Below are 27,419 nucleotides of genomic sequence, written 5' to 3'. Positions count from 1 at the left end.
TCTGCGAGTTGATTTTGGATCCCTGGTATAAACTGTGCTATTAGGCGAATTTGGTTGTGAATTGCCCAATGCCAAATTTTTTGTGCTAGCAGGCTTAACTGCGTGGAGTGCGTCCCCCCCTGCTTGTTTAGATAATACATTGTTGTCATGTTGTCTGTTTTGACGAGAATGTATTTGTGAACTATTATTGGTTGGAAGGCTTTTAGTGCTTGAAAAACTGCTAGAAGTTCTAGGTGATTGATATGCAGTTTTGTTTGATGTACGTTCCATTGTCCTTGTATGCTGTGTTGATCGAGGTGTGCTCCCCACCCTGTCATGGAAGCATCTGTTGTTATTACGTATTGTGGCACTGGGTCTTGGAAAGGCCGCCCCTTGTTTAAATTTATGTTGTTCCACCACAGAAGCGAGAGGTAAGTTTGGCGGTCTATTAACACCAGATCTAGAAGGTGACCCTGTGCTTGAGACCACTGTGATGCTAGGCATTGTTGTAAGGGCCTCATGTGCAGTCTTGCGTTTGGGACAATGGCTATGCATGAAGACATCATGCCTAGGAGTTGTAATACCATCTTTGCCTGTATCTTTTGTGTTGGATACATGCGTTGTATGATGGTGTTGAAATTTAGAATTCTTTGTGGACTTGGAGTGGCTACTCCCTTTGATGTGTCTATTATGGCTCCTAGGTATTGTTGTACCTTGCGCGGCAGAATGTTGGATTTTGTAAAGTTGACGGTGAACCCGAGTTTGAAGAGGGTTTGTATGATCTGATTTGTGTGATTTGAGCACTGTATGAACGAATGGGCCTTGATTAGCCAGTCGTCCAAATATGGGAACACATGTATTTGCTGCCTTCTTATGTGTGCAGCGACTACCGCTAGACATTTGGTAAAGACTCTTGGTGCGGTTGTTAATCCGAAAGGCAGTACCTTGAATTGGTAATGTATTCCTTTGAATACAAACCTTAGGTATTTCCTGTGCGATGGGTGTATTGGTATATGGAAATAAGCATCCTTGAGGTCTAAAGTTGCCATGTAGTCGTGTAGTTTTAGCAATGGCAATACTTCTTGTAGTGTGACCATGTGGAAGTGGTCTGATTTGATGAAAGTGTTCACTACTCTGAGGTCTAGGATTGGTCTCAGTGTTTTGTCCTTCTTTGGTATCAGAAAGTACAGTGAGTAAACTCCTGTGTTTATTTGTGTGTTTGGCACTAATTCGATTGCATTCTTTTGCAATAGTGCCTGCACTTCTATCTCCAGGAGATTGGAATGGTGTGTTGTTAGATTTTGTGCTTTTGGTGGTATGTTTGGAGGGAATTGTAGAAATTCTATGCAATAACCATGTTGGATAATTGCTAGAACCCAAGTGTCTGTAGTGATTTTCTCCCATGCTTTGTAATAATGACCTATTCTTCCCCCCACTGGTGTTGTGTGGAGGGGGTGAGTGACATGTGAGTCACTGTTTAGTAGTAGGGGTTTTGGGGCTTTGAAATCTCCCTCTATTTCTAGGGAATTGCCCTCCTCTATATTGTCCCCGAAAACCTCCTCTATACTGTCCCTGGTAACTGGACGGTGTGGCTTGTGAGGTGCTGGCTTGTGTGCTTTGACCCCGAAACCCCCCTCGAAAGGGCGTTTTACGGAATGTGCTGTAATTCCCTCTGCTCTGCGGGGAGTAGAGTGCGCCCATGGCTTTGGCAGTGTCTGTATCTTTTTTGAGTTTCTCAATCGCTGTGTCCACTTCTGGACCGAACAGTTCTTTTTCATTAAAAGGCATATTGAGAACTGCTTGTTGAATCTCTGGTTTAAATCCAGACGTTCGGAGCCATGCATGCCTTCTGATAGTTACAGATGTATTAATAGTCCGTGCAGCTGTATCTGCAGCGTCCATGGAGGAGCGTATCTGGTTGTTGGAGATGGTCTGTCCCTCTTCAACCACTTGTTTTGCCCTATTTTGTAAGTCCTTGGGCAGATGTTCAATGAGATGTTGCATCTCGTCCCAGTGGGCTCTGTCATAGCGCGCAAGTAGTGCCTGGGAGTTCGCGATGCGCCACTGGTTTGCAGCTTGTGCTGCGACTCTTTTACCAGCTGCATCGAACTTGCGGCTTTCTTTATCTGGGGGTGGTGCATCTCCAGATGTGTGAGAGTTGGCCCTTTTCCTAGCTGCTCCTACAACGACAGAGTCTGGTGGCAGCTGTGTAGTGATGAAAACCGGGTCCGTAGGAGGCGGCTTATACTTTTTTTCCACCCTTGGTGTGATTGCCCTACTTTTGACCGGCTCCTTAAAGATGTCTTTTGCGTGCCGGAGCATACCAGGGAGCATAGGCAGGCTTTGGTATGAGCTGTGGGTGGAGGAGAGTGTGTTGAATAAGAAATCATCCTCGACCTGTTCTGAGTGGAGGCTTACGTGGTGAAATTGTGCTGCTCTAGCCACCACTTGAGAGTACGCGGTGCTGTCTTCTGGTGGAGATGGCTTTGTAGGGTATGCCTCCGGACTGTTATCTGACACTGGGGCGTCATATAGGTCCCATGCGTCCTGATCTTGGTCACCCTGGCTCATGGTGGTGTGAGCTGGGGAGTGTGATGGAGTTTGTGCTGGTGAAACGTTAATCACGGGCGGAGGAGAGGGTGGTGGTGTAACTCTTTTCACCACTTTTGGTTGTGGTGTTTGTTCCGTCTGGAACTCCAACCTTCTCTTTCTCCTAATGGGGGGAAGGGTGCTTATTTTTCCTGTCCCCTGCTGAATGAAGATACGCTTTTGCGTATGGTCTACATCAGTTGCTTGTAGCTCTTCCTCAAACCTATGCTTCTGCATTTGGGAGGTTAGCGAGTGCTCTTCTGTATAAGAGCCTGAAGCTGGGTCGCTTGCAGTCTGTTTCGGCATCGAAACTTTGTCTGCGTGTTTTTTCGGCTCCGAGGTGACTTTTTTCCTTTTCGGGGCCGAAACCTCTCGGCGTCGATCTGTTTCGGTGCCGCTGTTTCGGCGTCGAGCCGTGTCCACACCGGCATCTCGGTGTCGAGGCTTGTCTCCAGCACTTTCTCGGTCCCGAGAAGGCTGCGTGCCGGTGTCTCGACCGGAGTCGGACGATCTCGGCACTGTTTGGGCCTTTTTCGGTGCCGACGGTCGGTCACCGATTTTATGGGTCGAGCCATGGCCTGGTGGCAGTGGCGTCCCCTGGGCCTTGTAAATGTTCCTTTGAGTGGATTTCGACGTCTTACTCACGGTTTGTGTATCGTCGAATCCTTCGGAGTCTGAGTCTTGGATCGAGAAGGTACCTTCCTCTTCTTGTTCCTCGAACTCCTGTTGGGCTGTCGGAGCGGACGCCATCTGAAGTCTTCTGGCTCGACGGTCTCGGAGTGTTTTTCGGGACCGGAACGCACGACAGGCCTCGCAGGTGTCTTCGCTGTGCTCAGGTGACAGGCACAGGTTGCAGACCAAGTGTTGGTCTGTGTAGGGGTATTTATTGTGGAATTTGGGGCAGAAACGGAACGGGGTCCGTTCCATCGGCGTTCTTCAGCACGCGGTCGGGCCGACCAGGCCCCGACGGAGGATCGAAAAAACTACCCCAAAGGGCACCGGAGCTCTCCGATCTTCGATGCGGTGTGGAATCTAAGTACGCCGATCCCGAACGCAACAATACCGACGAAAATCTTCCGAAATTAGCTAATTTTCCGTTCCGAAACTCGGAGCGACAGGAACACGTCCGAACCCGATGGCGGAAAAAAAACAATCGAAGATGGAGTCGACGCCCATGCGCAATGGAGACAAAAGGAGGAGTCACTCGGTCCCGTGACTCGAAAGACTTCTTCGAAGAAAAACAACTTGTAACACTCCGGCCCAACACCAGATGGCGAGCTATTGCAGAACATGCGTATCTACAGCGACAGATGCCATCGAACATTAGCTTCCAAGCCGACAAGATTCCTTTCAATGCTGGCAATGTGCTAACAATGCTCATTGCTCTCCTGTTGGCGGTACTCATTGTTTGGATCAGCTACAGGTTTCAAACTAAACATATGGAAGTCACAAATACTAAACCTACCCCAGCTGCGCAACAAAAAAGTACTACAGGAATCTTTCCCATTGCCGTGGATCGACGGCCACACACAATAACTGGGTGTCCAAGTTGCCATTTCACTAGCCTGGTGAGCAGAACTTAACTATACAGACTTGCTGGCCACAGCTCTAAGAGAACTATAATCTTGGCAAGTGAGTGGTATTTACTTTGTGGGGAAACTTGCCACAGTCAAAATGACCTTCCTTCTGAGGATACTGTATGTCATGCAGATGCTTTGACCTCACCCCCCAAACGAGTCATAGGTAAATTGCAAAGCTTAACTGAAAGCTTAAATTAGAAAAGCAAGAAATTGCAATTAGCATATTTAACTTGCCTGTAAGTCCCTAGAATATGGTACCAAAGCTACACAGAGCTAGTAAGTTAAATGTCACTAGTCAACTGCAGCACCTAATTGTGCCATCATTGCAGTGACAAGGCGATAATGCAACTCTAGGCCTGCCACTGCTGCCTAATTGGGCAGTTTAAAACTTCTAACTCGACATTTCAAAATAAACAATTTTCCTAGGTCCAGTCCATAAGTCTCCCCTAGGGAAGGTCTTAGTAGCTCACCAGGTACAGTGCTTAGTATTTAAAAGAATGGTAGGGTACTTTTGTGTCAAGTCACCACTCTGTTACCCAAAAGAAGCCTTTTCTGTCTCTCTGCAGCAGATGTCAGCTGCTCTTCCCTCCCTCCCCCGCCTCCCAAGAAGTGTGAAGACCTCCCAGGAACAGCAAACAAAGGGTTGCCGGTGGGAGGAGGTGTAACCTTCCCCAGCAGAATGACTACAGGGTGGTGGCTACAGATGGCCCAACTTTAAAGAGGTTACTGCCTCAATGAAGCAAATGGCAATCACATGTCACTCTGCCTGCTCCTGTGAGTATGCAGACAGACTGGCATGTCCTCCAGAATGGAAACACCAGTTGTAGAAATGATTTTGCAGGAGTGTCTCATTATGCTGGGTCACCCTAATGCTGTGCCAAGACTCCTCACAGGGGAAGAAGGTTTGCACCATCTTGAACTCTGGTATAGAAGGGTACGCTGGGACTGTTTGAAGGGCAACTCCACCAGGAAGTGATGTCAAGTAGGAAAGCTTGCCTAATGGAAACTACTGACCCACTGGCTAGTGAGTTTTCCACTCCGACAAACGAGAAGATGGCATTAAAGTGGTATCCCAGACCCACAGTCCTCGGATCACTACTAGACTGGAAAGACAACAGAAGAAAGGACTGCCCTGCAGCTCCCTGGACTCAGGAAACAGAGGTTGCAACAAAGAATGGGTTGCACCTGCTGGACGCAAAGGACCAGCGAAGTGGACTGTGCCTGCTGGGCTCATTTGTGGAAAACAGGTCCACTCTTGCCAGAACAGAAGAACTGACTCCAAGGGCTAGGTGGCTAGCCACCCGTTAAGCATCATGAGCACCAAATGCTAAAGGACCCTCCACTCCTTGAGAGCCCTGGTCAGAAACGCTTGACTACTGCTGAACATCATAGTGTCTACTGGGTGACCTACTCCTGTTCTTACAGAGGTGTCCTCAAGTCAGCTGGAGCCATGGCAGAAGTCAAAGTGGACCCTGGTCCCCAGAAGGAAAACAGCAGCTCACCTGTAAGCAAACCCTGGACCTGCTGTAACTGGGAGACCAGCTGACCAGTGGCAACTGCACTCCAGTTTCCATAAATTTTTTTTGTTTTTGGTTTCTGTTTTACCATGATGCAATATGTTTTTTTTTTATTGATGTCGGATTTATGCTGTGTCATGTTTCTTATTTACTGATTGCTTCGGTACTTCTAAATACTTTACACTTGTTCATTTGACAAAGCCTGACTGCTCTGTGCCAGAGTCACCCAGGGCTGAGCTAAAGGTTTTTTATTAAATAACTAGACCTGCTAAAGGTTGTGACATTATTACACGGTGAAGCCTCACATCTATGCCTTATAATAACTGACTTTCCTACAGCAGGATATGGTTGTGAAAAGCCCAGAGTCATATTTCTATTTGAGTGCAGATAGCTAAGGAGAATGGGCACCCGCCGAACCTCTGGATGTAATACATGGCTTTTATGTTGTCTGTCTTGATGGGGACTGGTCTGCCTCAAATAAGCTGGAAGAAAGCTCTGTGGGCTACACAGATGGTCAAGACTTCCAGGAAGTTGATATGGCATGCCAGACATTGTGGGGTCCAGATAACTTTGACAGTCATGTGGCTGAAGTGAGCTTCACACCCTGTAGAGGCATCTGAGGTGACTGTCGATTGCAGAAGTGAGTTGACGAAAGGTATGCTGAGCAACAGTTTGTTCTTTGCCATACAGGGGAATGTGCCGAATTCTAGCCTGTACAAGATCCTCCAAGTTATCCTGCCCTCTGTCCATTCCATCAAGAAGCACTCCTGTAGTGGGCGCATGTGCAGTGTTGAATATGGCACTACTGCTATACCTGAAGCTGTCATCCCCAATATTCCCCTTTACTGTTCTTGCAGTAAGAGGACATCCTGACTGAAAACAAGACAGAAGCTATTGAAATGCCATCATCCTCTCCTGATTGCTGTACGTCTCCTGTGTGACAGCATTTAGAAGGGCTAAGGATCCTAAGAAGGCTTGTATATGCTGGGGCTGAAGCTGAGATTTTTTGGCACTACTGGTGAATTCTGGCCTGTCGAGCAAGGACACTGCTCTCCTTGCTTCACAGTGTTTAGAAGGGCAGAGGATCCTAAGAAGAGTTGGATTTGCTGGCCCTGAAAGTGGGATATTTTGGTCCTAATGGTAAACGCTAGCCTGTGGGGCAAGGACACAGCTGCCATAGTCTGGGGTAGGCATTGCTTTCTGCTGCTGCTCTTGAGCAACCAGTCGTCTAGGTAAGGAAAGGCGTTTATGGTGTTTCAGTGCAGACGTGCAACCACCCCTTCTAAGCTGTCCTGAGCCGTAGTGCCTCTGAAGGGTAGAACTTTGAACTGGTAGTAATCTCCTTTTACCATGAAGTGCAGGTACTAGAGGTGGGCTGGATTCTTAGGGATGTGGAAGTAGGCATCTTGTAAGTTCAGCACCCTCTTGAAGTACTCTTGTTGGAGCAGTGTGATGCTGTCCTGCAGAGCAGCCATATAGAAGCACTCCAAATGGAGGTACTCATTTGTCAGCCTAAGGTCCAGGATCAGCCATTGTGACCAGTCCTTCGAGGGATAGAATAGTAGTAGAGCGAGAGATACACTTCTTTGCTGGTGTGGGACATTTTGAACGAAACCTGCACCTCTTTCTTGAGAAACTGGAAATAGTCATGGGTGAGGATGTGGTGGAAGGTTTGGTGGAATGGTGTGGAACTCTAAGTATTACCCCTACTGTACTAACAATAGGACCCATTTGCAAGAGGTAATTCCCTCTCACTGGGAGAGGAAAAGCCCCAATCTTCCCTACGGGAGGTGTTGAGTAGTTAGGCGGGGTAGGGGAGGGGGTGGTTGGGGAAAGGAGTGTCAGTCACTGTTTGGAGGCAAAGGCACCTCATTTGGAGCTGCATCTCCTCAACTAGCCCGCTGTCAACACCTCGGCCAACTGTTTTAGATGCTGCATGTCCTGACAAAACTGCGTGTTGGTAGCCTTGCCTGAGTAGGTGATGGCGCTTGAGCAGACGTCTGGTCCGGTGCTTATGAAAAGTAGATTTGGGAGTATATAGAGCACCCATTACTTTGTTTGTTTCTTTGTTCTTCTTGATTTATAGTGGATCATCAAGAACTGGGTTGAACCTTTTCTATACTGCATACCCTTCACCATTTTTTTTAAAGTAGTTTTCAGTGGCAGATTTGAGCATGTCCTTAAGCACCACAAGATTCTGCACTGACCTCTCTAATTTGTAGAGCGTTTCTATGAGGAAGTGGTCTTCCACCCTGAGCCACGTGCATTTTAATGTTGTGATGGGGTGCATTGGGTTGAAGCATTGACACAGGGGAGGAGGAAGGGGAAGCAACAACAGGAAAGGGTGTATGGGGTAAGCAATGATGGGGAGGAGGGGAACAGGGCAAGCAACAACGAGGAGAAGGGGCAGAGTAGGAACAGGTAGAGCAACAACATAGGGAGGGGGACCGGCCAACAGCCGTGTGGGGACAGGGATACTATGACCTGGAAGAGAGCAGAGTTGGGAAACGAGTGAAGCAAGGAAACAGGTGGGCGGTGGGACAAGCAAGAATGGGGCAACAACGCAGAAGCGGAACGTGTCAAGCAATGACATGTAGCAGGAAGGAGCAAGAAACACAAGGGACGAACACAAGGGACTGAGGGGGGGAGGTCAGCAAGAGTGGCCAAGGAACATGTCAGGCAAGGGGGTTAGGGGAGGGGGTGAGGAGTGGAAGGAAGACAAGAGGGAGAGAGCATGAAAGTATATGCACTGTTATGGAGTGGTATTACGACTAACTGCATAATTATCCAGAAAGGGAGAATATTGGAAACCCAAAGCCCCTTTGTGCACGGTTATGTGAAAATGGGCTGCAACACAAAGCCATGTTCTCAGTGCTGATAATGGAAGAAGCACACCGAGCCAAGGCCCTTCCATGACTTGCCTTCATCTGAAGTGCACAGTCTGCAGACGTCCCACACCCATGGACTAGTGAGGTGCTTTCCTTAACGTCTTACTGTATTCTGTGATATGCTGGAAAACTCCACTGACGTATACAACAACTAAAAACCCTCTAGTGATGCAGCTTAACTGAGGCAGAGCTGACTGCTAACTGCAGTTCAGGTATCCCGGTGGAAGTTCGAAGTGCTTGAAGTAAAAGAAAACAGCAGCCAGAGACTAAAGCCACCAAGAGCAGAAGAACACTTACTGGGCAAGAAAGCAATACTTTGGCTATGCTCTAAGGGAGGAACAAACACACAAAGAGGAAGTTACGATGGCACAGGCCAACCCAAGAGAAGCAACGAAATGAGTGACAATGAAGCCATCCAATGGTATGCACTGTTGAGCTCTAGGGCTCCTTTTAAGCTAACAAAATGCCTCACAAGCAACATTGCATGAGATGTCTCATGCGAGACCTGGAAACTTGCCTTTGGAAAACACTGGAGTTTATATGTAGTATACTGAATGAAACACATGAACAAAAACAGTGATATACCCAACAACTACGTCCAAATTATCTTGTACTATTCATAGTCCTCCAGAAAACAATGTTCACAAATAGCAAGTCTCTGGCTATGAATATAAGGAATTTTGCTACCTGGTAAACATGTTAAGAAAGGTTTGTATGATCTGTTCCGTAAAAGGTACTCCCATTTGTGCCCGGAGCCCTTGGAAAAGGGTGAGGAAGAAGCTCAGCATTTCATCAGTCACATCTGAAAGAAACAGAGAGAGAAATTGTTAATGACCCTCCGAATACTTAGTCAATCCTTGCTTTCTGTGTTCTTCAGTTTTTCAACACTCCACACACCTTGATGTGTATTTCTTTTTGTTTTGTATTAACCAGTATGCTATTAACAGGATCAGGTTTTAAAACTCAGTTAATGACTGTTCTTGATATCGGAGCAGCTAAGAAACTTGCTCCAAAAGCCAGTTCTCTGTCATGACAACTGGGTTTCTGCACACCCAAGGCAGGTGGGGGGAAGAAGCATGGCACAGCCCAGTGCTGTCAGGGAAATGGCAGCCCTCTCTTAGCCTGTCGGATAGCCACTGTTAGCACAACCCCAGCTCTGTGCTCAAAGAGTGTGAGCTGAAAGAACAGATTATTTCAGGAAGCGGGAGGAAATTCTTATAGGGTGGCGTGAGTGGAGAAAGAATTCCAAGTATTTGTTTCCTATAACAGGACACAAAAGAACTTAATGAGGGTGCTTCAAGATGGTGGCAGGATGCCAATTGTTTCCTACTAAATTTGGTTGGCGGGTGAGGAGCCAAGAGGTTGGTTGACATGGGGGAAGGTGGCCAGGTATTTTATTTAAAAGTATAGCTGGAGAAAGGGAGACTTAGTGAGGCTAGGCCATGTTGTGCTTGGCTACATGACTTTGGCACATCTACGCAGAGGATCAACAGGTCAACTGAACGGGGATAAAGGATTTGGGGTGGGTGGAGGTGGACATTCAACAAAAGACCTAGATGGGCTGCTGTCACTGACCTGACATTCTCTCATTAGTTTTCCAAATGGTATCCCAGACTACTCTACCTATGTTCTGTCCTTTACCTGAAACTCCTTGATTGACACTCCCTGTTATTGTCAGTTACCCATACATGTCTTCTACATTCTTGCCCACTGATCTACAACACGTCCATATTATCTTTGTGCTGCTCAACCAGTCCTTTAATTGTACTTCTTCATCCATCTAGATACCGCACCCTTTGCTATGCATGCCCTTAAACCTTCAATATCATGTTTGTATGTTCTAAGATTCATCAACTTAGTAATTTTCTCTGTACCCTTTTCTTAAACTTTTCTCCATTATGCAGTAATTTCTTTCCTCATCCACTCTCTTTAGTCATTCAATGTGCATTATTTTAGAAAGCTATTTGTTATGTTAATGTTCTTCAGTCATTGCAACTTTTTAAACTCAGACTTCTGCGTGCTTGAGTAGTTCATTCCCTCACTCCAAGAGTTCTCCCTTGTCAGCCTAGATCAGCAAGTCATTTACCTTTGGCCTTTTGGCTTGCATCATGAGAACACATGGTTGCTTTTGAAAAGAGGAAGCTGAGTGACTAACAATAGTGTACAGTCTCATACCCTACTGCTTTACTTTCATTTCTCCATTTCCCCAATGCGTGGTTAGAACTGAAAATGGTAAATACAATGGAAAAATAATACAGCTAGGATGGAGAGGGTATGTTCTAAGCACGAGATGCATAAACTCTGCATCATCCCAGAAGTTAGTATGACTCTGGTAAATCTCAAACAGGCTATGGTGAATAGCTGTCCACACAAATCATCCAAATGAACAAGTTACTTACTTTTGGTAACATTCTTTCTAGGTGATCCTCTAACTTTAGATTACTCACCTTTAGAAGAAGTTTTGTAAGCAAGTTTTCTTCCATGGCTCTTTCTCAGAATAGGAACCATCTATTTTTAAAGCACCACGTCAGCTAAGGGAAGAACAAGAGCCACCTATCTGTGCAAAAACGATGTGTGCTATACTGGTTCATCTGGAAAGCAGACCTTTTGAAATTGCTAACCGTTCTGGTGGATTTCCTGTTAACACATGCAGTGTGGGTCAGGAAGCTTATTCCTCCTCTGCTCCGAGGATAGGTGGCTCTGGTTCTCCGCTTAGCTGACCTGTTGATTTAAAAATAGATGGTTCTTATTCTGAGAAAAAACATGGAAGACTTTCTGCTTACAAAACTTCGAGAACAAAATTAAAAATTGTTCTAGCAGTATTTGCTTGGAGTCTCATTAAAATGTATTTTTGGGGAAAGCTTAAAGGATTTCTGGTTGAGTATATATTAACCATACTAACCTTGGCAGCAGTAATTTGAAGGAAAAAGAACGATAATAAGTATCAAGTTTTAATCAACTTTTTTTTATTGTCAACTAGGAACCCACACCATCACTCAACTCTACGCCATTTTATAATTCTTAAGAGAATATGTAAAAAGAACTCAATGTTCGCATCCCTCTCCTCACATGCTGTGTTATCGAGTGAGTTGCATGTGAATCTAAAACAGACATGAAGCTACACAGTTCTGTCTGTTCTGACCAAACTTAAACAATGAGGTCTGCGATCCTCTATAGTCAGATTAAACAATTTACTTAAAGGACCTAACTTGACATGATGGAGATTGTGACATTGTTACATGGTGAGGTCTCACAACCATATCACTAATAATCCACTGTTATACATATATTCTAAATATTATATATAAACACCAGCACTGTGGGTTAGTAGCATATACACATTTCCTGTACATCCTAAACTTTGCAAACCTTATCCGCATCTTTTTGAGGCAGGTGGGGACATAACCCTATTGAGAACCTCCATATAAGCTTTAATCACAGGAATCCTTCAGAGGGAGACGTGTTGTCTGTTTTAGAGGTAGGCAGCCAGCTACTGCAGCTAAATTGAGCTGGGTGGAAATGAACGCTAGTCCGCGGGTCTAGATTCAGACGTCCTGGATGCTAGCTATTAAGGGATCAATGTGTTTCAATATGCAGTAGCGGGCAAACCATTTTTATTTGGTACTATAGCAGGCACAAGTAGAAGACCTAAATGCTTCCTTCAGAATGTTCATGCTGGTAGGTTGAGATAAACAAACTAACATTTCAGGAGCCAAATTGCAAGGTTGAGCCTCCTGGGGTCAGGATGTCTCTTTTCTTCATGGTTCTGCGTGAGAAGGTCTGCCCTGCTGAGGAGCATCTCGTGTGGAACCACAGACAGCTCGATGAGAGTGGTGACTTAAGGCTGTCTGGCCCAGATGGGAGCCACCGGGATGGTGAGCGGTTTGCCTAAGCCTCTGAACCACAGACGGAAGGAGAGAGAGAGAGGTAGAAAGGTGTAGGCAACTATCCCTGACCAATTGTTCCATATTGCATTGCCCATTGACTGTGGGAATCTGGTGGCGAAGTTTAGGCATTTAGAGCGTTCTGTGCGAGGAGGTCCATGTCACATTGGGAAATCCCATTGCTGGAAATATGGGAAGAGGACTCATGGGTGGACTCGCTCCTGTATTCTGCTGAGGAGGTCTGCAAAGTCTTTGTCCACTCCTGGAAGGTATTCCACAGAGCAGTAGGCTCCTGTGGTGGATAGCCCACTGCCAAATGGTCTGGGCTAGTTGTGAGAGCTGGGGAAAGTGAGCATTGCTCGGTTTCTGCAGGTACATGGCTGTCATGATGTCTGTCGGAATGAGGACTACCTTAGACAGATAAGAGCTTTAAGTAGTTGATGTGGAGAACCTAGTGACTGGGTTACCACTGGCCTTGAACAGTCATGTCCTGTAAATGCGTACCCACCCAGTGAAAGATGCGTCTGTTGAAATGGTAATCTGTGGAACTGGGTCAAGAAAAGGGTGCCCCTGTAGGAAGCTAAATCTTTATATGATTTATCAAAATGAGATATCATGCAGAGTGACCTGGGGTTCCTTTACTACTGTACAGGTGCTTGCTCTAGCAATCCCAAGGTGCTCTTTTGGGAGGTAGTGTGGTCGAGCAGCCTTAGGCTTATTAGAGATGAGTCGTAGACATCTGCACAGTCAGTAAATGAGACAGGACTCAAGAAGGAGAGACACACCAATTTACAAAAATAACAAGTATCTTTATATATGTTTAGGTGCCAGAATCAATGTGATTGGGTACGTACGTTTTGCAAGAAAAACGTAAAAGCACAATGTTATCTCATGGAAAGAAAAACAAGTACTGCATTCCGGTATAGTACAGTGACTTACAGGACTAACCTCCTGGATTTAATTATTGGGCAAGGGTCAAGACCACACCAATAGGTCACACCACGCTGCACTGGGGCACTGTGCAGAGGTGTAGTACAGCGTTGGGTGTCCAATGTTAGTCAATGGGGATAGGTCCGGTTGAAAAGAGCCTGCAGGTTGGACAGGAAGTCCAGTTAAGGAGAACCAACAGGTGGGATTCAAGTCCTGAGATGCTCGGAGACGCAGGGACACCTTTGGTCCTCTTCTTCACGGGCAACGGATGCTTTGGTGTCCTGAAGCGTTAAGTTTTTTCCACCAGGAGCACTCGCAGATGAGGGGGCCTGTGGGCAGAAGCTGAAGGTGGCGATGGTGAGTCCACAGTGGGCAAGTCAAAGGTGGGTTTTGTCTCTGGACGGGGTGGGGACCACTTTGGCACCATTGGCCCACTTCAGCTCAGGCTAGGCGGCCTGGGTACAGTGGTGCTTTCGTGGTGGGTTTTTGCAGTCCGGAGTCCTCTCAGGTCTCTTGGTGTGCCCACAAGATGCAGGGAAGCAGCTCCGCTGCTCCAGAGGAGTTCCTGGGTAGAAGTTGAAGACAGACAGGCAGGCTTCCGAGGATTTTGAAGATAGAGCAGCTTGCAGGACAGGTCGACTTTAGTATAAATCAACGGGAACAGCAGACAGACCGGCAGGGCTGGGACCAATTCATGTGCTTCTTCCTCAGTCTTTGCTTTTGCAGCTCTTGGGTGTCCTCCTCCTTAGTAGGTCAGCAGGAATCTGCTGGGCTTCCCAAAATACTGTGTCGGGGAGTGTATGGTAGGAGCCAATAGGCTAGTTACCCCTGGGGGCACTACACCCCTTATATAACCACTCCCTGTGGGAAGTGGGCATAGCCCTATCCCAGAGTTCCTAAAACTGCCAACACGAAGATGGCAGATTTCTAAATATGGTGTCCACATCAGGCAGCTCACCTTACGGTTGGGACTGACCGAGGAGTGGACACCCCTCTCTGAATACTAAATTTCCAGCCTATCCCGGTGCCAAATTGGTCCTTGAGCAGGGGGATCGGCATCCCACTTTGAGTGAAGCCAGTTCTACATACCAAGGGCAGTGGGCTTCTTTGAAGCCATTTTAAGTACACGTGCTGGACACTGGTCAGTACGAGTTCAACGGCTACATGATGGCTTCACTGAAAATAAGGATGTTTGGTATCAAACATCTCATATTAATAAACCCTCACTGATGCCAATGATGGATGTATTAATGCATGCACCCAGGAGGCACCTAGGAGGTGCCCCCTGAAAAGCTACCAACTACCAGTGTGCAGACTGACTAGTTTTAGCTAGCCTGCCACCACCAGACATGCTTTTGACCTCCCAGGGTGTGAGCCTTTGCGCTTGGGCAGTCAGAAACAAAGCCTGCTCTGGGAGAGGTGCTTACACACCCGACACACCCAGATGACCAGCGAATCTGCATTTCAAGGCAGGGGAGCTTCAAAGAAGCCCACTGCCCTTGGTAAGCATATCTGACTTCCCTAAAAGGAGGGATGCCAACTCCCCTGTCCAAGGGCCCATTTGGCACCTGGGCAGGAAGGACATTTAGTATTCAGGGAGGAGTATCCACCCCTCAGGCCTGTCCCACCCCCTAAAATGCTGTGCCTGATGTGGGTCTCACATTTAGAAATCTGACATCTTGGTGTTGGCAGATTTAGGAACTCTGAAACAGGCTTATGCTAACTTCCCACAGGAAATTGTCATATAGAGGGTGTAGTGACCCAGAGGGTAAGTAGCCCACTGGCTACTACTCTGCACTTCCCAAAACAACCCTAAATAAAGTATTTGGGGAGCCCCTGCCACCAAGAATTCAGATTCTGCTGACCTACGAAGGAGGACACTGACGAGCTGCTAAAGCAAAGGAAGAAGCACCAGACCTGGACGAAGCCCTGCCGGCCTGTGTGTTGCTCCCGCCGAATTGCACCAGTCATCTCATCCTGCAGCTGTTGTGCCTCCAAAGCCTGGGAGGACTGCCTGCCTTCTATAAAGACCCAGGAACTCCAGTGGAACAGCAGAGATGCTACCCTCCAGGCATCCCAAGAACAACTGAGAGGACTTTGGACCATCAAAGACCCGACACCTGAAAGCACCACTGTAGCTGTGCCGCACAGCCAGAGATGAAGTGGGACAAAAGTGCCAGTGTGCTTCCCTCCAGAGACAAAGACCACCTTGGACTTGCCCACTGGGGACACTCCAACGTCACCTGCAGCCTCTGCATGTAGACTCCCTCAACCGCGAGTGCCCCAGCAGAGAAAACCAAACGACTAAAGACACCGCTGTGTGTGTGTATTAGCAGATGTCTAACACTTCTCTCTCATACACCCAAGGCTGCTTGACTACACTACTCCCTAAAAAGAGCACTTTGGCATTGCTAGAGCAAGCCCTTATCCACCAGTAAGGGAAACAGGACTCTTTGCATGATATATCTAATTTTGACATATCATATAAAGAGCCAGCTTCATACACTGGGGGTGCAGCGGTGGGGCACAAGACTTTGACAATTGCTGTACCATTTAGTTAAAAAGTGATTGCAGAAAGGAATCCCAAATTGCCTTTAGTTAGAAAGGAAAATGTTACTTACCCAGTAGACATCTGTTCATGGCATGTAGAGCTGTAGATCCACATGCTTTGCATAAGCCCGCCATCTAGTGTTGGGCTCGGAGTGATGCAAGTTGTTTTTGTTCAAAAAAATATCTTTTCGAGTCACGAGATTGAGTGACTCCTCCTCTCGGTGATACTGCACATGGGCATTCGGCAAGGAGTATAAACAGAAAATAAGGAAAAGAGATGTCCATGCAGTGTATATACGTAGATACAATACTTATATATAATGCCACTACAACGACCACAGGCTTCCGGGGAGGAGGTCGGGTGCATGTGAATCTACAGCACTACATAACAGATGTCTACTGGTTAAGTTACATTTTCCAGTGAATGGCATGTGTAGCTATAGATACACATGCTTTGAATAAAGTGTAAATCAGTCCCCTCCAATTAAGCGGTGGCTAGCCTGTAGGAGTTGGAGTAGCTTAAAACATGTCCTGGGCACTGCTTGGCCAACATTAGCTTGTTGCCATGCTAAAACATCTACACAATAGTGTTTAGTAAATGTATGTGGTGTAGACCAAGTAGCAGCCTTACAAATGTCTGCTATTTGAATGCTACCTCAAAAAGCCATAAAAACACCCTTTTTTCTTGTGGAATGTGCTCTGGGAAGACTAGGAAACTGCTTTTTGGATTTAAGATAGCAATTCTGAATACACTTGTCTATCCATCTGGCTATTCCAGTTTTTGAAATTGGATTGCCTCTCTGAGCCATGGAAAATGCTACAAAAATCTGTTTAGATTTCCTAAGGTTTTACTCCTATCAATGTAATACATAAGGGCCCTTCTAACATCCAGTGTGTGAAGAGCTATCTCTGCAACTTTGTCTGTGGGAAAAAGACAGGTAATTCAATTGATTAATGTGAAATGCAGAAACTACTTTTAGAAGGAATGTAGGGTTTGTCCTAAGAACTACCCTATCTTTATATAACTGGAAGATGGCTCTTATAAGCCTATATTTCACTTACATGACTTAGAGAAGTGATAGATACTAAAAAAACAATGGTACTCTCAATGAAAGAACCTGCAAAGAACAGGAGTGCATAGGCTCAAAAGGTGGACCCATGAGTCTAGTAAGTGCAATTTTAAGGTTCTGTAAGGAAATGCCTCCTTGGCATGGTTACCCCCTGACTTTTTGCCTTTGCTGATGCTATGTTTTGAATTGAAAGTGTGCTGAGGCCTGCTAACCAGGCCCCAGCACCAGTGTTCTTTCCCTAACCTGTACTTTTGATACCACAATTGGCACACCCTGGCATCCAGGTAAGTCCCTTGTAACTGGTACCCCTGGTACCAAGGGCCCTGATGCCAGGGAAGGTCTCTAAGGGCTGCAGCATATCTTATGCCACCCTGGGGACCCCTCACTCAGCACAGACACACTGCTTGCCAGCTTGTGTGTGCTGGTGAGGACAAAACGAGTAAGTCGACATGGCACTCCCCTCAGGGTGCCATGCCAACCTCACACTGCCTATGCAGTATAGATAAGTCACCCCTCTAGTAGGCCTTACAGCCCTAAGGCAGGGTGCACTATACCATAGGTGAGGGCACCAGTGCATGAGCACTGTGCCCCTACAGTGTCTAAGCCAAACCTTAGACATTGTAAGTGCAGGGTAGCCATAAGAGTATATGGTCTGGGAGTCTGTCAAACACGGACTCCACAGCACCATAATGGCTACACTGAAAACTGGGAAGTTTGGTATCAAACTTCTCAGCACAATAAAAGCACACTGATGCCAGTGTACATTTTATTGTAAAATACACCCCAGAGGGCACCTTAGAGGTGCCCCCTGAAACCTTAACCAACTACCTGTGTAGGCTGACTGGTTTTAGCAGCCTGCCACACTCGAGACATGTTGCTGGCCACATGGGGAGAGTGCCTTTGTCGCTCTGTGGCTAGTAACAAAGCCTGCACTGGGTGGAGATGCTTATCACCTCCCCCTTGCAGGAGCTGTAACACCTGGCGGTGAGCCTCAAAGGCTCACCCCCTTTGTTACAGCACCACAGGGCATTCCAGCTAGTGGAGTTGCCCGCCCCCTCCGGCCACGGCCCCACTTTTGGCGGCAAGGCCGGAGGAGATAATGAGAAAAACAAGGAGGAGTCACTGGCCAGTCAGGACAGCCTCTAAGGTGCCCTGAGCTGAGGTGACTCTAACTTTTAGAAATCCTCCATCTTGTAGATGGAGGAATCCCCCAATAGGGATAGGAATGTGACCCCCCCTCCCCTTGGGAGGAGGCACAAAGAGGGTGTACCCACCCTCAGGGCTAGTAGCCATTGGCTACTAACCCCCCAGACCTAAACACGCCCTTAAATTTAGTAGTTAAGGGCTCCCCTGAACCTAAGAATTTAGATTCCTGCAACTTACCGAAGAAGAAGACTGCTGAGGTGAAAACCCCTGCAGAAGAAGAAAGAAGACACCAACTGCTTCGGCCCCAGTCCTACCAGCCTGCCTCCTGCCTTCTAAAGAAACCTGCTCCAGCGACGCTTTCTCCAGGACCAGCGACCTCTGAATCCTCAGAGGACTGCCCTGCTTCAAGAGGAACAAGAAACTCCCGAGGACAGCGGCCCTGTTCCAAAAAGACTGCAACTTTGTTTCAGAGGAGCAGATTTAAAGACCCCTGCAATCCCCGCAAGAAGCGTGAGACTTGCAACACTGCACCCGGCGACTCAGACTCGACTGGTGGAGAACCAACACCTCAGGGAGGACCCTCCGGCGACTCCGAGACTGTGAGTAACCAAAGTTGTACCCCCTGAGCCCCCACAGTGACGCCTGCAGAGGGAATCCCGAGGCTCCCCCTGACCGCGACTGCCTGACTCTAAAATCCCGACGGCTGGGAAAGACCCCAGCACCTAAAGGATCGGAACTCCAGTGCAGGAGTGACCCCCAGGAGGCCCTCTCCCTTGCCCAGGTGGTGGCTACCCCGAGGAGCCCCACCCTTGCCAGCCTGCACCGCTGAAGAGACCCCTTGGTCTCCCATTGGAAACCCGACGTGTTTGCACACTGCACCCGGCCGCCCCAGTGCCGCTGAGGGTGTACTTTTTGTGTGAGCTTGTGTCCCCCCCGGTGCCCTACAAAACCCCCCTGGTCTGCCCTCCAAAGACGCGGGTACATACCTGCTGGCAGACCGGAACCGGGGCACCCCCTTCTCTCCATTGAAGCCTATGCGTTTTGGGCACCACTTTGAACTCTGCACCTGACCGGCCCTGAGCTGCTGGTGTGGTAACTTTGGGGTTGCTCTGAACCCCCAACGGTGGGCTACCTTGGACCCCAATTTGAACCCCGTAGGTGGTTTACTTACCTGCAAGAACTAACATTACTTTACCTCCCCTAGGAACTGTGAAAATTGCAGTGTGTCCACTTTTAAAACAGCTAAATGTGTTTTATGTAAAAAGTATATATGCTATTGTGATTATTCAAAGTTCCTAAAGTACTTACCTGCAATACCTTTCAAATGAGTTATTACATGTAGAATTTGAACCTGTGGTTCTTAAAATAAACTAAGAAAATATATTTTTCTATAACAAAAACCTATTGGCCTGGAATTGTCTCTGAGTGTGTGTTCCTCATTTATTGCCTGTGTGTATGTACAACAAATGCTTAACACTACTCCTTTGATAAGCCTACTGCTCGACCACACTACCACAAAATAGAGCATTAGTATTATCTCTTTTTGCCACTATCTTACCTCTAAGGGGAACCCTTGGACTCTGTGCATACTATTCCTTACTTTGAAATAGTGCATACAGAGCCAACTTCCTACAGGTTCCATGATGAAAGTGCCAGACCCTGGGTGGAGTGACTCTTTTGAGGCCATCCATGAAGGCTTTGATAACTAGAATCCTGAATAAAGACATATTTTGTCTATTTTAGAGGTAAGCAGCTATAGCCGCTAAATGAAGTTTAATTGATGAGTATGCCAGGTTTGCCTTTCGTAAATGTAGGAGATAAACAATGTCTTGAACTGAGGCTTTGAGTGGGTTAATGGGTTTAGGTTGACAGTAGAAGACAAAATGTTTCCATTTTGCAGCATAACACTGTCTAGTTGTAGGTTTACGTGCCTCTATAAGAATTTCCATACATTCTGGGCGAAGATTCAAATAACCAAACCTATGACTTCTGAAGTCATATCCCAAAATTTAGTGTTTTGGGTCTGGATGCCTAATTTGACCTCGCTTTTGAGTGAGAAGGTCCAGCCTGTTGGGGAGTTTCTCGTGAGGAGCTACAGACAGGTCCAATAGTGTTGTGAACCAAAGCTGACGTGCCCATGTGGGTGCTACAAGGATCATGGTGAGTGATGTTTGTCTCATTTTGTGAACTGGCAGGAGAATGAGAGAGAGAGGCGGAAAAGTGTAACTAAATATCCTTGACAAATTCATCCATAGAGCATTTCCCTTGGACTGAGGGTGTGGGCATCTGGGCTTGAAGTTTTGGCATTTTGATTTTTTTGCGGTGGAGGTCTATTTGTGGTGTTCCCCACCTTTGAAAGTATTGCTGAAGTACTTGCAGGAGAAGTTCCCATTCATGGACTTGTTGCTGCATCCTGCTGAGAAAGTCTGCAAATTTGTTGACCATTCCTGGTAGATATTTGGCCAGCAGGTGAATGTGGTGGTGATTTTAAAATTTCTAAATTGTCTGAGCAAGAAGGGACAATTGAGAAGAACGTGCCCCTCCCCCCGTTTTTGTAGATAATACATAGCTGTCATGTTGTCTGTGTGGACAAGAACCACTTTGTGGGAAAGTTGTAGTAGATAGACTGCCTGTAACTCCAAGTAGTTGTTGTGGGAAGTTTTTGAATGGGATCCCACATACCTTGGATTGTGAGGTTAAGGTGAGCTCCCCAACCTGTGTGTGATGTATCAGTAGTAAGAGTGACTTCAGACACAGGGTCTTGAAAGGGCCACCCCTTGGGAAGGTTGGTGGGATTCCACCATTGCAGACAGCGATGAGCATGGCGGTCCAACAACACTAGATCTTGGGGATGTCCCTGTGACTGAAACTACTGACAAGATAGGCACTGCTGCAAGGGACGCATATGTAGTATTGCTTGGGGAACGATGGCAATGCAGGACGCCATCATACATAGTAACTGCATAATTGTTCTCACTGTGTAAGTGAGGTTTTCTTGTAGTTGGGAGAGAAACGTTTGTGAAGTCTGAATTCGAGCTGGGCTTTGACATGCCAATGCTAACTGAGCATTGAGAAATGCCCCCACACAGGGGGGGGGGGTAAAGGTTGGAGGTGGGATCTGAGACAGTTGGAGGTGGGATTTGAGAAAGTTGAGTGCGAATCCCAAAGTGTGGAGAAGGTCTACTGTGTGCTGGGTGTGACGCTGACATTGTTGGATGGTACTGGCTTTGATGAGCCAGTCGTCCAAGTAGGGGGCTACATGGATGTGTTGTCGTCTGAGGAATGCTGCAACTATGGCCAGACATTTTGTGATGACCCTAAGAGGGGTTGTGACCCCAAATGGTAAAACCTTGAATTGATAATCTTTCCCTGCCATGACAAATCTGAGGTATTTGCGGTGTGTTGAGTGAATAGGAATATGAAAGTAAGTGTCATTCAGATCTAAAGCGGTCATGAAGTCGTCTTGCTGTAATGGGGGAATGACATCTTTGAGAGTAACCATAGAGAAATGCTCTGAGAGAATGTACAGATTGAGTGTTCTGAGATCTAGAATGGGCCTTAGTGACCCATCTTTCTTTGGTATAAGGAAGTACAGGGAATATACTCCTAACCCTTGCTGTGAGAGGGGAACTGGCTCTATATCCCTTGGGAGAAGAAATTATTGTACCTCTTCTTTTAAAAGAGTAAGATGGGCCTGTGAAAGTTTGTGAGTGCAAGAGGGAATATTTGGAGGAGTGGGGATGACTTCTAGGCAGTAATTATGTTACATAATTGATAGAACACACTGATCTTTGGTGATATTGGACCATTGTGCATAACAATGTAGTAGTCTTCCCCCTACTAGTGAGGTGTGAGCTGGTGGAAGGTGTGGTCACTGGGGTGTGTTAGAGGTAGACCCTCTAGAGGTGGACACCTTTCCTCTACCTTTATAATTTGCACCTCTGAAGGAACCTCTATTATAGTAATGGGTGTCTTCCTTGGTTTGGGAGGTGGAAGGCTCGGTAGATGATTTAAAACCTCACCTGAATTGTTGGCAACATAAATGAACCCCTTTGTGGTGTGGTAAATAAGGCCCCCATAGCCTTTGCAGTATCAGAATCCTTCTTGAGCTTTTCTATGGTGGTGTAAACCTCTTGACCAAACAAGTGTTCCCTGTCAAAAGGCATGTTGAGAACTGTCAGATATTCAAGCTTCAAGTTATGAATTCAGCAAAGCCAAGCAAGCCTTCTAATAATAATACTGGTATTAATACCACATGTTGCAGTATCAGCTACATCAGTGGCACATCTAATAGAGTTATTTGAAATAGTTTGGCCTTCAGAAACAATTTCCTGTCCACTTTTGCAATGCTCCTCTGGAAGGTACTGGAGGACATCCTACATCTCGTCCCAGTTGGCCTATCATAACGTGCCAAAAGCACTTGCGCATTGGCGATTGGCCAATGATCGGCAGCTTGTGCAGCGGCTCTTTTTCCTCATGCATTCAGTTTTTTGCACTCCTTGTCACGGGGAGGAGCATCTCCCGTTGATTAGCTGTTAGCACGTTTCCGTGCTGTGCTGACAACTATAGTCGGGAGGTATTTGTGATCTAATGAATATAGCGTCTGTAGGTGCCTCCTTATATATTATATATATGGAAAATGTCACTTACCCAGTGTACATTTGTTCGTGGCATGAGACGCTGCAGATTCACATGCTGTGCATTATCCTGCCATCTAGTGTTGGGCTCGGAGTGTTACAAGTTGTTTTTCTTCGAAGAAGTCTTTGAGTAACGGGACAGAGTGACTCCTCCCTTTCGGCTCCATTGCGCACGGGCGTCGACACCATCTTAGATTGTTTTCCCCCGCAGAGGGTGAGGTAGGAGTTGTGAGTATACTAGAGGTGCCCATGCAATGGAGTAGTAATGTATGTATCTAATGTCTATCAAAATAATATTTATTTACATTTTTACAATTGTCTTGCAACTAAAAACGGCTACAGGCTACCGGGGAGGTGGGAGGGCGCATGTGAATCTGCAGCGTCTCATGCCACGAACAGATGTACACTGGGTAAGTGACATTTTCCGTTCGGTGGCATGTGTAGCTGCAGATACACATGCTGTGCATAGATTACTAAGCAATTATCTCCCCAAAAAGTGGTGGTTTAGCCTGTAGGAGTTGAAGTTGTCTGAAATAATGTTCTTAATACAGCCTGTCCTACTGTGGCTTGTTGCGTTGCTAACACGTCTACACAGTAATGCTTAGTAAATGTATGAGGCGTAGACCAAGTGGCTGCCTTACAAATTTCTGTCATTGGTATATTACCAAGAAAAGCCATTGTGGCGCCTTTCTTTCTAGTGGAATGTGCCCTTGGTGTAATAGGCAATTCTCTTTTTGCTTTAATGTAGCAAGTTTGAATACATTTAACTATCCATCTGGCAATGCCTTGTTTGGATATAGGGTTACCTGCATGAGGTTTTTGGAAAGCTACAAACAATTGTTTTGTTATATGAAATTGTTTTGTTCTATCAATGTAATACATTAGTGCTCTTTTTATGTCTAATGTATGCAAGGCCCTTTCAGCTACTGAGTCTGGTTGTGGAAAGAAGACTGGGAGTTCCACAGTTTGGTATAGATGTCATGGTGATATGACCTTTGGTAAGAATTTTGGATTTGTACGGAGAACTACTTTATGGTTATGTATTTGTATAAAGGTTTCTTGAATAGTAAATGCTTGTATTTCACTCACTCTTCGAAGTGATGTGATGGCTATTAGAAAGGCTACTTTCCAAGTCAGATATTGGATTTGACAAGAATGCATGGGTTCAAATGGTGGGCCCATGAGTCGTGTTAATACAATATTAAGGTTCCACAAAGGTACTGGTGGTGTCCTTGGGGGTATGATTCTTTTTAGTCCCTCCATAAATGCTTTAATGACTGGGATTCTAAAAAGTGATGATGTATGTGTAATCTACAGATAGGAAGATATTGCAGTGAGATGGAATTTAATGGAAGAGAATGCTAGATTAGACTTTTGTAAGTGTAATAGATAGTTAACAATGTCCCTTGTGGAGGCATGTAGTGGTTGAATTTGATTAGTGTGGCAGTAGCAAACAAATCTTTTCCATTTGTTTGCGTAACAATGTCTTGTTGTAGGTTTTCTCGCTTGTTTAATGACCTCCATACACTCTTGTGTAAGATTTAAATGTCTGAATTCTAAGACTTCAGGAGCCAGATTGCTAGATTGAGCGATGCTGGATTCGGGTGTCTCATCTGTTGTTTTTGTTGTGTTAACAGATCTGGCCTATTTGGTAGTTTGATGTGAGGTACTACTGATAAGTCCAACATGGTTGGCGAGCCCAGGTTGGTGCTATGAGTATTAGTTTGAGTTTGTTTTGACTTAGTTTGTTGACCAGATAAGGAATGAATGGGAGAGGGGGGAAAAGCGTAAGCAAATATCCCTGACCAGCTGATCCATAGAGCATTGCCCTTGGACTGAGGGTGTGGGTACCTGGACGCGAAGTTTTGGCATTTTGCGTTTTCTTTTGTTTTGCGAATAGGTCTATGTTTGATATTCCCCAGCGGTGGAAGTGATCCTGTAGGATCTGGGGATGTATTTCCCATTCGTGAGTTTGCTGGTGATCTCGACTGAGATTGTCGGCTAACTGATTCTGAATGCCCAGTATGTATTGTGCAATTAGGCGAATGTGGTTGTGAATTGCCCAATGCCAAATCCTTTGTGCTAAGAGACACAGTTGTGACGAGTGTGTCCCCCCTTGTTTGTTGAGATAGTACATTGCTGTCATGTTGTCTGTTTTGACAAGAATGTGTTTGTGGGCTATTAGTGGTTGAAATGCTTTTAATGCTAGAAAAACCGCTAGCAGTTCCAAGTGATTTATGTGAAGTAGTCTTTGTTGATTGTCCCATTGACCCTGTATGCTGTGATTGTTGATGTGTGCCCCCCACCCAACCATGGAAGCATCTGTTGTGCTAATAGCTTGAGGTACTGGGTCTTGGAATGGCCGCCCTTTGTTTAAATTTATAGGGTTCCACCATTGAAACGAGGAGTGTGTTTGGCGGTTTATCAACACTAGATCCTGAAGTTGACCCTGTGCTTGTGTCCATTGTTTTGCTAGGCACTGTTGTAAGGGCCGCATGTGTAATCTTGCATTTGGGACAATGGCTATGGATGAGGACATCATGCCTAGTAGTTTCATTACCAACTTTACCGTGTAGTGTTGGTTGGGTTGTATTCTTGATCTTACATTTTGGAACGATTGGACTCTTTGTTGACTTGGAGTGGCAATTGCCCTTTGTGTGTTGAGTGTTGCTCCCAAGTATTGTTGTATTTGGGATGGTTGCAGATGTGATTTTTGGTAATTTATAGTGAACCCCAGTTTGTGTAGAGTTTCTATGACGTATTGCATGTGAAGAAGACGCTGTTCTTGATTGTTGGTTTTTATTAGCCAGTCGTCTAAATATGGGAATACGTGCATGTGCTGTCTCCTTATGTGAGCGGCTACTACTGCTAGGCATTTTGTGAATACTCTTGGGGCCGTTGTTATCCCGAACGGTAGCACTTTGAATTGATAGTGTACGCCTTGTATTACAAACCTTAAGTATTTTCTGTGAGAAGGATGGATGGGTATGTGGAAATACGCATCCTTGAGATCTAATGATGACATGTAGTCCTCCTTTTTTAGTAAGGGAACTACGTCTTGTGGTGTTACCATGTGGAAGTGGTCTAATTTGATGAAGAGATTTAATGTTCTGAGATCTAAGATAGGTCTTAACGTTTTGTCCTTTTTTGGAATTAGGAAATATAGTGAGTAGACGCCTGCTCCTTTCTGATGATTGGGTACTAGCTCTATTGCTTGTTTTTGTAATAGTGCTTGGACTTCTATTTGTATTAGGTCTAAGTGTTGTTTGGACAGATTGTGTGTTCTTGGTGGCACATCTGGCGGGAAATTTGTGAATTCTATGCAATAACCATATTGGATAATTGATAGGACCCATGCATTTGTGGTAATGTGTCCAGTTTTGATAATATGCGGTTAGCCTCCCCCCCCCCCCCCCCACTGGTGATAAGTGTTGGGGTTTTGCGACATTGAAGTCACTGTTTGGTCTGGCTTGGTTGCCTGGGACTTTCCCCTTCCTCTTGGGAATTGTCCTCTATAGGAACCACGAAACCCTCCCCTTTGGTATTGTGCCTGATAGGTGGGTCTGGTTTGAGACGTGGAAGGCTCTGATGTTTGCTGTCGAAAACCTCCTCTGAATTGTGGTTTCCTAAAGGTGCCTCTGACTTGTGGGGAGTAGAGCACGCCCACGGCTTTGGTTGTGTCCGTGTCTTTTTTTTTTTTACTTTTCAATTGCTGTGTCAACTTCCGGCCCAAACAATTGTTCCTGGTTAAATGGCATGTTCAACACCGCTTGTTGGATATCTGGCTTGAATCCAGAGCTTCTTAACCATGCATGCCTGCAAATGGTTACCGCCGTGTTGACCGTTCGTGCTGCCGTGTCTGCCGAGTCCAGTGCGGACCTTATCTGGTTGTTGGATATGGCCTGTCCTTCTTCCACAACCTGTTGGGCTCGTTTCTGGTGTTCTTTGGGCAAGTGCTGTATGATGCGTTGCATCTCGTCCCAGTGTGCCCTGTCGTAGCGAGCAAGTAGGGCTTGCGAATTAGCAATCCTCCATTGATTGGCTGCTTGTGCTGCCACTCGTTTGCCCGCTGCGTCAAACTTCCTGCTCTCTTTGTCAGGCGGTGGAGCGTCTCCTGACGATTGAGAGTTTGCTCTCTTTCTTGCTGCTCCTACAACCACTGAGTCCAGTGTAAGTTGTTGTGTTATGAAGACAGGATCTGTTGGGGGAGGCTTGTACTTCTTCTCAACCCTAGGCGTGATAGCCCTTCCTTTAACTGGCTCCTGGAATACTTGTTTTGCGTGTTTGAGCATACCCGGGAGCATTGGCAGACTCTGATAGGAAGCATGGGTGGATGCTAAGGTGTTAAACAGGAAATCATCCTCTATTGGCTCTGAATGCATTGCTACATTGTGGAACGTAGTACCTGCGTATATGCAGTACTGTCTTCTGGAGGTGACGGCTTAGTTGGATAACAATCCGGACTGTTACCCGATACTGGTGCATCATATAAGTCCCATGTATCAGCATCATCCTGTGTCATCGCTGTATGTGTGGGTGACTGCATTGGAGGTGTTCCCACTGGTGACAGTTGTGGTGAGTGCGGTGGGGACGGTTGTGGTGAAAACCTCGGTGGTGGGGATTTGTCTCTAAGCACCTTTGCCTTAGGC

At 46.2% G+C, this 27,419-nt stretch overlaps 1 protein-coding gene across 3 annotated transcripts in view; it reads right to left on the bottom strand.

Annotated features, from left to right (window-relative positions):
• The window catches only part of XPO6 (exportin 6), a 621,317-nt gene that overhangs the window by 148,437 nt on the left and 445,461 nt on the right, over window positions 1-27,419 (bottom strand). For all 3 annotated transcript variants that reach the window (XM_069210348.1, XM_069210346.1, XM_069210347.1), the window contains one exon: window positions 9,241-9,355. In XM_069210348.1, coding sequence (XP_069066449.1) covers window positions 9,241-9,355 — 115 coding nt within the window. The remainder of the gene's footprint in view (window positions 1-9,240; window positions 9,356-27,419) is intronic.

The sequence above is a fragment of the Pleurodeles waltl genome, chromosome 10 (genome assembly GCF_031143425.1).
Source record: "Pleurodeles waltl isolate 20211129_DDA chromosome 10, aPleWal1.hap1.20221129, whole genome shotgun sequence".
NCBI classification, from domain to species: domain Eukaryota; kingdom Metazoa; phylum Chordata; class Amphibia; order Caudata; family Salamandridae; genus Pleurodeles; species Pleurodeles waltl.
Note: the sequence above shows the minus strand (reverse complement) of the source record. Positions and strands in the feature narration are given on the sequence as shown.